Source organism: Panthera onca, chromosome A1 (assembly GCF_046562875.1).
Source record: "Panthera onca isolate mPanOnc1 chromosome A1, mPanOnc1 haplotype 2, whole genome shotgun sequence".
Taxonomy (NCBI): Eukaryota; Metazoa; Chordata; class Mammalia; order Carnivora; family Felidae; genus Panthera; species Panthera onca.
Window position 1 is genome coordinate 153,486,901 of NC_138339.1, and position 10,215 is coordinate 153,497,115.

Below are 10,215 nucleotides of genomic sequence, written 5' to 3' on the forward strand. Positions count from 1 at the left end.
ATCTATTCCATTGGTGTATATGTCTGTTATTGTGCCAATACCATGCTGTCTTGATGATTACAGCTTTGTATTAGAGGCTAAAGTCTGGGATTGTGATGCCTCCCACTTTGGTCTGCTTCTTAAATATTACTTAGGTTATTCCAGGTCTCTTGTGGTTCCCTACAAATTTTAGGATTCCTTGTTCTAGCTTAGAGAACAATGTTGTTGTAATTTTCATTGGGATTGCATTGAATGTGTAGATTGATTTGGGTAGTATCGACATTTTAACAATATTTATTCTTCCAAACCATGAACACGGAATGTCTTTCCATTTCTTTGTATATTCTTCAATTTCCTTCAAGAGCTTTCTACAGTTTTCAGCATACAGATCTTTCACATTTTTTGGTGAGGTTTATTCCTAGGTATTTTACGATTCTTGTAATTTTTAATGGGATAAGTTTCATTCTTTGTCTTTCCATTACTTCATTTTTAATGTATAATAATGCAACTGATTTCTGTACGTTGATTTTTTATCCTGCGACTTTGCTGAATTAATGTATCAGTTCTAGCAGGCTTTTGGTGGAGTCTATTAGGTTTTCCATGTCATCTGCACAAAGTGAAAGCTTGACTTCATCTTTGCCTTTTTTTATGACTTTGATTCCTTTTGTTGTATGATTGCTGATGCTAGAACTTCCAACACCATATTAAACTCAGCGGTGAGAGTAGATATCCCTGACGTGTTCCTGATCTCAGGGAGGAAGCTCTCAGTTTTCCCCCATTGAGGATGTTATTAGCTCTGGGTTTTTTGTAAATGCCTTTTATGATGTTTAAGTATGTTCCTTCTATCCGACTTTCTCGAGGGTTTTTATTAAGAAAGGATGCTGAATTTTGTCAAATGCTTTTTCTGCATTGATTGACAGGATCATATGGTTCTTTTCTTTTCATTTATTAATGTGATGTATCACATTGATTGATTTGAGAATGTTGAACCAGTCCTGCAGTCCAGGAATGAATCCCACTTGGTCATGGTGAATAATATTTTTTATATGCTGTTGAATTTGGTTTGCTAGTATCTTGTTGAGAATTTTTGCATGCATATTCAATAGGAATTTTGGCCTCTAGTTCTCTTTTATTGCTGGGTCTCAGTCTGTTTTGGGGATCAAAGTAATGCTGGCTTCATAGAATGAGTCTGGAATTTTTCCTTCTCTTTCTATGTTTTTGAAAATCTTGAGAAGGATAGGTATTATCTCTACTTTAAATGTCTTGTAGAATTCCCCAGGGAAGACTTCTGGCCCTGGACTCTTATTCGTTGGGAGAATTTTGATAACTGATTCAACTTATTCGCTGGTTATGGGTCTTTTCCAGTTTTCTAGTTCATCCTGTTTGAGTTTTGGAAGTGTGTGGGTGCGTAGGAATTTGTTTCTTCCAGCTTGTCCAGTTTGTTGGCATATAGTTTTTTGTAGTATTCCCTGATAATTGCTTGTATTTCTGAGGGATTGGTTATAATAATTCAATTTTAATTAATGATTTTATCTATTTGGGTCTTCTCCCTTTTCTTTTTGAGATGTGTGGCTAGAGGTTTATCAATTGTTCATTTTTCAGAAAATAAACTCTTGGTTTCATTGATCTACTACAGTTTTTTTTTAGATTCTATATAGTTTATTTCTGCCCTGATTTTTATTTCTCTTCTTCTTCTGGGTTTGGGTGTCTTTGCTGTTCTGCTTCTATTTCCTTTAGGTCTGCTGTTAGATTTTGTATTTGGGATTTTTCTTGTTTCTTGAGAAAGGCCTGGATTGCAATGTGTTTTCCTATCAGGACCGCCTTTGCTGTATCCCAAAAACTGTTGGATTGTTGTATTTTCATTTTAATTTGTTTCCATACATTTTTAATTTCTTCTCTAATTGCCTGGTTGACACATTCATTCTTTAGTAGGGTGTTCTTTAACCACCATGATTTTAGAGGTTTTCCAGGCTTTTTCCTGTAGTTGATTTCAAGTTTTGTAGCATTGTGGCCTGAAAGTGTGCATGGTATGTTCTCAATTCTTTTATACTTATTAAGGTCTGTTTTGTGTCCCAGTATGTGATCTATCTTGGAAAATGTTCCATGTGCACCGGAGAAGAAAGTATATTTTGTCACTTTGGGATGCAGAGTTCTAAATATATCTGTCAAGTCCATCTGACCCAATGTATCATTCAGGGCCCTTGTTTCTCTATTGATCCTGGTATAGATGATCGATTCATTGTTGTAAGTGGGGTATTAAAGACCCTGCAGTTACCACATTCTTATCATTAAAGTTGCTTATGTTTGTGATTAATTGTTTTATATATGGGGGGTCCTGTATTCGGCGCATAGACATTTATGATTGTTAGCTCTTCCTGATGGAGAGACTCTGTAATAATTATATAATGACCTTCTTCCTTTCTTGTTACAGCCTTTAATTTAAAGTCTAGTTTGTCTGATATAATTATGGCTACTCCAGCTTTCTTTTGACTTCCAGTGGCATGATAAATAGTTCTCCATCACCCACTTTCAATCTGAAAGTGTTCCCAGGTCTGAAATGAGTCTCTTATAGACAGCAAATAGATGAGTCTCGTTTTTTATCCATTCTGATACCTTATGACTTTTGACTGGAGCATTCATTTCATTTACATTAAGTGTTATTATTCAGTGTTAAAGATATGGGTTTGGAGTCATTGTGATGTCTGTAGGTTTCATGCTTGCAGTGATGTCTCTGGTACCGTGTGGTGCTTACAACATTTCACTCACAGAGTCCCCCTTAGAATCTCTTGTAGGGCTGGTTTAGTGTGATGAATTCTTTCAGTTTTTGTTTGTTTGGGAAAACCTTTATCTCTCCTATTCTGAATGCCAGCCTTGTTGAATAAAGGATTCTGGGCTGCATTTTTTTTTTCTACTCATCACATTGTAGAATTCCTGCCATTCCTTTCTGACCTGCCAAGTTTCAGTAGCTAGGTCCGCTACTACCCTTATGTGTCTACCTTTGCATGTTTGGGCCCATTTATCTCTAGCTGCTTTCAGAATTCTCTCTTTATCCTTCTATTTTGCCAGCTTTACTATGATGTGTCATGCAGAAGATCGATTCAAGTTATGTCTGAAGGGAGTTCTCTGTGCCTCTTGGATTTCAATGCCTGTTCCCTTCCCCAGATCAGGGAAATTCTCAGCTATGATTAGTTCAAATACACCTTCAGTCCCTTTCTCTCTCTCTTCTTTTTCTGGAATGCCTATGATACAGATGTTGTTCCCTTTGATTCTTTCACTTAGTTCTCTAATCCTCCCCTCATACTCCTGGATTTTTTTTTTATCTGTCTTTTTCTCAGCTTCTTGTTTTTCCATAATTTTATCTTCTAGTTCACCTATTCTCTCCTCTGCCTCTTCAATCCAGGCTGTGGTTGCCTCCTCATGACTGTTTCTTAGTCCCTTGATCTGTAGTAATAGATTCTCTGCAGTCCTGCATGCTTTTTTCAAGCCCAGCAATTAATTTTATGACTATTATTCTAAATTCTTTGTCTGTTATATTGCTTAAATCATCTTTGATCAATACGTTAGCTGTTACTAATTCCTTGAGTTTCTTTTCAGGAAAATTCTTCTGTTTCATCATATTGGGGTCCCTGTGGTAGCTCCAAACTACAGGGAACTTCCCCTGTGCTGTTCTAAGAAACTTGTGTTGGTGGGTGGGGCCACAGCAAGACCTGATGTCTGCCCACAGACCACCACTGGGGCCACAGTCAGACTGGTGTGTAGTTTATCTTCCCCTCTCCTAGGGCCAGGACTCACTGTGAATTGATGTGGTCCCTGTCTGGGGTGCTTGCACAGTGCCAGGCATGTGGTGCTGCTTCCATGGGATCTGGCCAAGGGCATATTAGATGGTGGATCTGCAGGGGCCCAGGGGTGAGAGGGGCCGGCTTAGGTAGATTTGCCTTAGGTGGTCCCCTGCGGGAGGGGCCCTGCAGCACAGGGAGGGAGGCAGGCCTGTTGGTTGGAGCGATGGATCCACAGAAGCACAGCTTTGGGCATTTGCAAGGTGCAAGCAAGGTCAGGGATGGGAACAAGTTCCCTTTGGAATTTCGCCTGGGGGATGGGAGAGGGAAATGGCGCTTGCCAACACCTTTGTTCCCCCGCTGAGCTCTGTCCTTCTGGAGTTCAACAACTCTCCCTCCCAGCATCTTCTCGACCTCCCTACTCTCTAAGAGCAGAGCTATTGACTTTTCACATTCCAGATGTTAAGTCCTGCTGGCTGTCAGAACTCATGGAGTCTGGCCCCTCTGCTTTTGCAAGCCAGACTTTGGGGGCTCTGCCTTGCATGGTGGGCTGCCCCTCCACCACCTGTATCCCTCCCACCAGTCCATGTAGCATGCACCATCTCTCTGCCTTTCCTACTCTCTTCAGTGGGCCTCTCGTCTAAGCCTGGCTCTGGAGTGTCCATTCTGCTAGTGTTCTGGCAGTGTTCTGGGTTATTTAGGCAGATGTGGGTGGAATCTTAGCGATCAGCAGGAAAAGATGAGCCTAGTGTCTTCCTATGTTGCCATCTTCCGAAGATGTCCCTAGATCTTCAAGGCTAGAGGTATTTAAGAGGACTTGTATATATTTCAAGGGGAGAAATAGTGTGTGCAAAGCACAAAGCACAACATGCATTAAACTCTGGGTGGGGGGGATGAGCCCAGGATACTATTAGAGGACACACTATTATCCAGGTGACTCTGGTTCAGACAACCCATACAAGGCTATATGTAGGCAATGGCTGGGAAATACAGTGTCATTTTCCTTTCTAAGAATTATGAATGCTGTCCAGGAAACATAATTTTGAACATTATCCAAGAAAATTAGCAAAACATAGAAATGTTAAACAATAAAGTGGTGCAGTGACAATATTTTCTTTTCAAAAATGTTATTCTTTTTTTTAATTAACATTTATTTATTTTTGAGAGACAGAGAGAGACAGAGTTTGAGCATGGGTTGGAGGCAGAGAGAGGCATAGAATCCAAACCAGACTCTAGGCTCTGAGCTGTCAGCACAGAGCCCAACTTGGGACTCAAATGCATGAACCGCAAGGTCATGATCTGAGCTAAAGTTGGATGCTTAACTGACTGAGCCGCACAGGCACCACCCAAAATGTTATTTTTTGTTATTTACTTGGTAAGTAAAGTTTCTCTGTGAGGATAAAAATGTACATATATTAAAAACAAAAGAAATGTAAACATATTTTAAATCAATCTCTCACTACATCCCATTCTTTCAGAAAGGATAAAACTCCTGGGAGAAGAAGGTGAGTAATGAAAATGACCACCTCCAACCCTGACTCATGCACTTTCCTTTTGATCACACATCTCTTTGCTGTTTTATTCACTGTTAAATCTTGGATTCAAATCTATACTAATTTATTTATTTATTTATTATTTATATTTAGGATTGAAGTTTCTTCGACTGTATGCAGGTAACTAAAGACTAGTATTTGGATATTGATTCTTACTTTTAGCAAGCACACTGTGTCTCTGGAGCCTTAACACACTCACCAACTCACACAAAACATACAAACTCATCCCTGTTTTTTTTTTTTTCTATAAAATTTCTATTTTGTCATGCTTATTCTTGGGTAGTTCATAGCTACAACTCCTTACATATAGCAAATGATGTTGCTCTCTGAGGTACAGTGATGGAGGGAAACAGAATATTAAAGCCCAAAATGATACTACCAAACATGCTGTTTGGAACCAGAAGTTGGGGGGGGGGCGGTTATCAGATAGGTGACAGGGAATGGGGTAAGGCCAGGCTGTCACTTAACTATGTTAGAATGGAAGCTAGTAACACAATGACACTAATTGCCTATGGACCACAATCAGTTGTCTTTCATGTAATTTGTTAAATGGAAAACTCCTACTTACCTAGGGTATCTTTTGACTTCTAACAAATTGTCAAACTTATGAACTTTATTGAATATTAGGAACAATAGCATTTTCATTACATTTTACATATTTGTATTATTTCAAATAAAATATTTTTATTTCATTTCCACACGTACACTGTGAAGAAGAAAAGTCAGATATTTATACATTATTCCACAAAGAAATGTATAAGTATTCTTAAGAGATTTCTCCAGTTTATATAACTAATTGACATGATCTTCACATTAATTAGACAACTTTAGAAGTACATTTACCAATTGGAAAAAGTACAGTCTAGATATCCAATGCTGCTTTGTAAAAATGTCCATTAACAATTGAGTTGCAATGTCTTTAAATGCACATAATACTATATTTACAGTGCTAATATGAGTCTTTAGTGATTTTTATATTATATGAATACTGGTAGAACTTTATTTGTGGTTATAGTAAATAAGTAAAATTTATTTTTGCCTACTACTATGGCAATTCTTTCATAGCAAAAGTACTTTTAGCCTATATTAACAGAATACAGGGTAATTGGGTAAATATCTGGATCATTTTACCTCCGACTTGTGTGCTTATATGCTTTCACCATTTTACAAATTATTTTTAGATTCATGTATCTGAAAGCTTGTACTCATGTGAAGGTACTTTTAGGAAAAGTAATTCATTAAATCTGCTTAAATTCCAAAGAATGATTTAGGGAAAATTTTAAATTGTCAAAGCATTTAGATTTCAAGCAAAAATATATAATTGTTTCTCATGAGTTCATTAACTGAAAAAGACAGACCTGGGTGTGAATCCAAACATTGATCGATATTAGTAACCATAGTTGGACAAACTTCTCTAAATCTTTGTTGTCTCAACTACAAAATGAAAAAAAAAATTCTATAGCTCATTGATGTGTTATGAAAATTATTTATAAATGTGCTTCAAAGAGCCTGAGGCACATAATAAGTGTTTGGTGAAACACTGGTCATATTCATAAATTATTTGACTAGAATATATCTGCATTTTTATATACTTATTTTTTTCCCATTCTGCATAAATCCTCATTTGAAAATGAGCTAAAATTTTTAACTTGAAAATTAACTGTGTGATTTGATAAATGGAGGTGATATAAAGAGCATGAGTTGAGGGAATGTAGCAGCTACATTTGAAGAAATTAGAGAAAAATCCTAGATAGAGGAAGGACCCTTCTATATTGTGTTAATTATTCTTGATTATTATTGACTATAGCCAAGACTGACAACATGTTCTTCCATAGAAAATGTTACCCTGGATCAAGACACAGCTCACCCAAATCTCCAAATTACTGAAGACAAGAGAAGGGTGAAAGGAGTCGATATCTCTTGGGAACTACCCAGAAAAAGGAATCCATTCGATAAGCTATTCTGGGTTTTAGGTCAGCAACTTTTTTTCAAAGGTAGACACTACTGGGAAGTGAGTGTGAAAAATAAATTAAACTGGACTCTAGGCATTTGTAAAGCTTCTGTCTGCAGACAGGGAAAAATCATGCTGTCCCCAAAGACCGGATTCTGGACACTATGCTTTAATAGAAGCAATGGCTACCAAGCTCTTGAAAATCCACAGATAACACTTGACCTTAAGGAATCTCCTGAGATTATTGGTATCTTTCTTGATTATGAGGCTGGGAGAGTCTCCTTTTATAATGTTACAAACCTGTCTCATATCTACACCTATAAAAACTGCTTCAGTGACCCCCTGAGACCATATTTCTGTCCTGGCCCCAAAGACCAAGGTGAAAATGAACATTCTCTGACCATCCTGCCATTAGATAATATTAAAAAACCCAGAAGATGTTCTATTTGACTGAGGAAAAAGTGCCTTAATTTAAGTCAACTGAAATTTGGGATTTATATATCTAATGTATAAATATTATATACAATATAATATATATAATTTTAGAATTCAAATGGTGTTCTTCCTTCAAATAAATCTAAAAAAATACTTTGATGTTATAAATTACACTTCTAAAAATTTTTATTTTTCTTTTTTTTCAAATTTTTTAACATTTATTTATTTTTGAGACAGAGAGAGAGAGAGACAGCCAAGAAGCAGCAGAGAGAGAGAGGGAGACACAAAATCTGAAACAGGCTCCAGGCTCTGATCTGTCAGCACAGAACCCGACATGGGGTTCAAACCCATGAACCGTGAGATCATGACCTGAGCCAAAGTCCGGCCCTTAACTGACTGAGCCACCCAGACACCCCAATATACTTTTTATAATTTCAATCCCCTATATGCCTATTTGTTAATGGACAATAATTACTTGATTTGAATTATATGCTGTAGAATTTACTAGATGACATTTCAAATCTACAGAACATAAATACAATACCCAAATGAAGTACATACTTGTGTAAGTGGTGAAGGAAAGTCAATTTTCAGTTGATCCCTGATGAGTATGATTTCATCTTCATTCATAGTTTGAGATGTAAGAAGATATGGTCTCTACTCTATCATCAGGAAATTCGCTGGAACTCATACTCTATTAATTTTGCCCAAACCTAAAGGACCATGATGGCTTTGAAAAAGTGAGTTTTAACCTGTACTATGTATGGTACACTCCAAAAAATATCTTCAAGTGGATATGTGTTTCAGTCACTAATTTCTTAACCATTTTATCTTCATGTTGTTTTGAAGTTTCAATGACCATAATCTCTAAATTAATTTAATATTACAGTATTACAGTTTCTTTGACTCATCTACTCAATAAATGCTTATTAGGTTCTCTCTCTCTCTCTCTCTCTCTCTCTATATATATATATATATGTTCTATACATCCATTATCTACAACACTGCAGATTGTCTACCTGTAACTATAACTATGTTATCTGTTACTGACAATAAACAGGAAAACACTGACAAACAGTTATTAATTTCAAAATGTTGTGTAGTAAATCAAGGTATCCAGATATAGAATGATGGTGAGTGGATTCACCTTAATCTCATCATCAGGAAAACTTTCACTGGGAAAGTGATGCATAAAAGAGGAAATTTTGCACATGCAAAGCTGGAAATTATTCAATTCAAACAATAGGCAAAATACAGAAAGAATGGGCCTGGGTGAGAAGGTAGAAGAAGATATATGGAGCTCAGACGAAGTTGGGACAGAATAGTTTTAAATTAGGCTGCAGAAGTAAGTAGCTGAAGCAACATGACCAGGCTGAGCTGAAATTGATTTTCTTTCTACTTCTAAGAGATTATTTGGGTTTATTATAATAAAATATTTAATATATAAGTAAAGAAATGTTAAAATGAAATATTTGAGCAAAAACAAAATAAGAGAACTGTTCCAAATGAATACCAAATCTATAATCATAGAGTATTTTAAAGGAGGTGGCCTAAATTTGGTTACATGAATGTAACTGCTCATGGCTTGGAACATTTATGGAGTCAAGAGAGAATGTGAAGATTTTAAGAACAATGTGTGGTTGTATTTTTAATTTCTGTCCCCTCAAAATATGGTTTTCTAACCCTCAATTAAGCACATGGAAAAAAAATTAACAGATTAGTCTGTCTCATGAAATTTAAAGAACACAGTGGACCTATATTTACCTTCTACCTGGGATACTGAGAGCGAGAGAAGGTCCAGGAGCTATTCTATAGCATGATGGAGGAGTTCTGTGTTGTTTGACATGTACACTGACCATACGTGGGTGAGAGTCTCATGTTTCCTAAAGTCTAGAATATGGTCCATGCATCCTCAGGGATGCTGCCTGCAAAAGTGAATACATATCAGTGGAAATTAGATTATGTATCACAGGATGCTTGGTGCCTGAGGTGGGAATATTGAAAAGCTAGGGGTGCCTGGGTGGCTCAGTGGGTTGAGTGTCTGACTTCAGCTCAGTTCATGATCTCACAGTTAATGAGTTTGAGCCCCGCGTTGGGTTCTGTTCTGACAGCTCAAAGACTGAAGCCTGCTTCAGATTCTGTGTCTCCCTCTCTCTCTGTCTCTCCCCTGCTCCTGCTTTGTCTCTCTCTGTCTCAAAAATAAAGATAAATGGGGCGCCTGGGTGGCTCAGTCGGTTAAGCGGCCGACTTCGGCTCAGGTCATGATCTCACGGCCTGTGAGTTCGAGCCCTGCGTCGGGCTCTGTGCTGACAGCTCAGAGCCTGAAGCCTGTTTTGGATTCTGTGTCTCCCTCTCTCTGACCCTCCCCCGTTCATGCTCTGTCTCTCTCTGTCTCAAAAATAAATAATCATTAAAAAAAATTAAAAAAAATAAATAAAGATAAACATAAAAAAAGAAAAAGACAAAGGAAAGCCAAAAAAAAAAAGGCCTATTTCACTTTCCTCACGTTAACAGCAGGAAA

At 37.3% G+C, this 10,215-nt stretch overlaps 1 protein-coding gene across 3 annotated transcripts in view; it reads left to right on the forward strand.

The window, feature by feature from the left end:
• The window catches only part of LOC132681763 (butyrophilin subfamily 1 member A1-like), a 97,908-nt gene extending 88,004 nt beyond the window's left edge, over positions 1-9,904 (forward strand). For all 3 annotated transcript variants that reach the window (XM_060636544.3, XM_060636546.3, XM_060636545.3), the window contains 3 exons: positions 5,234-5,260; positions 5,402-5,428; positions 7,144-9,904. In XM_060636544.3, the coding sequence (XP_060492527.2) occupies positions 5,234-5,260; positions 5,402-5,428; positions 7,144-7,709 (620 nt within the window). In that variant the 3' untranslated portion in view covers positions 7,710-9,904. The remainder of the gene's footprint in view (positions 1-5,233; positions 5,261-5,401; positions 5,429-7,143) is intronic.
• Positions 9,905-10,215: the final 311 nt, after the last annotated feature.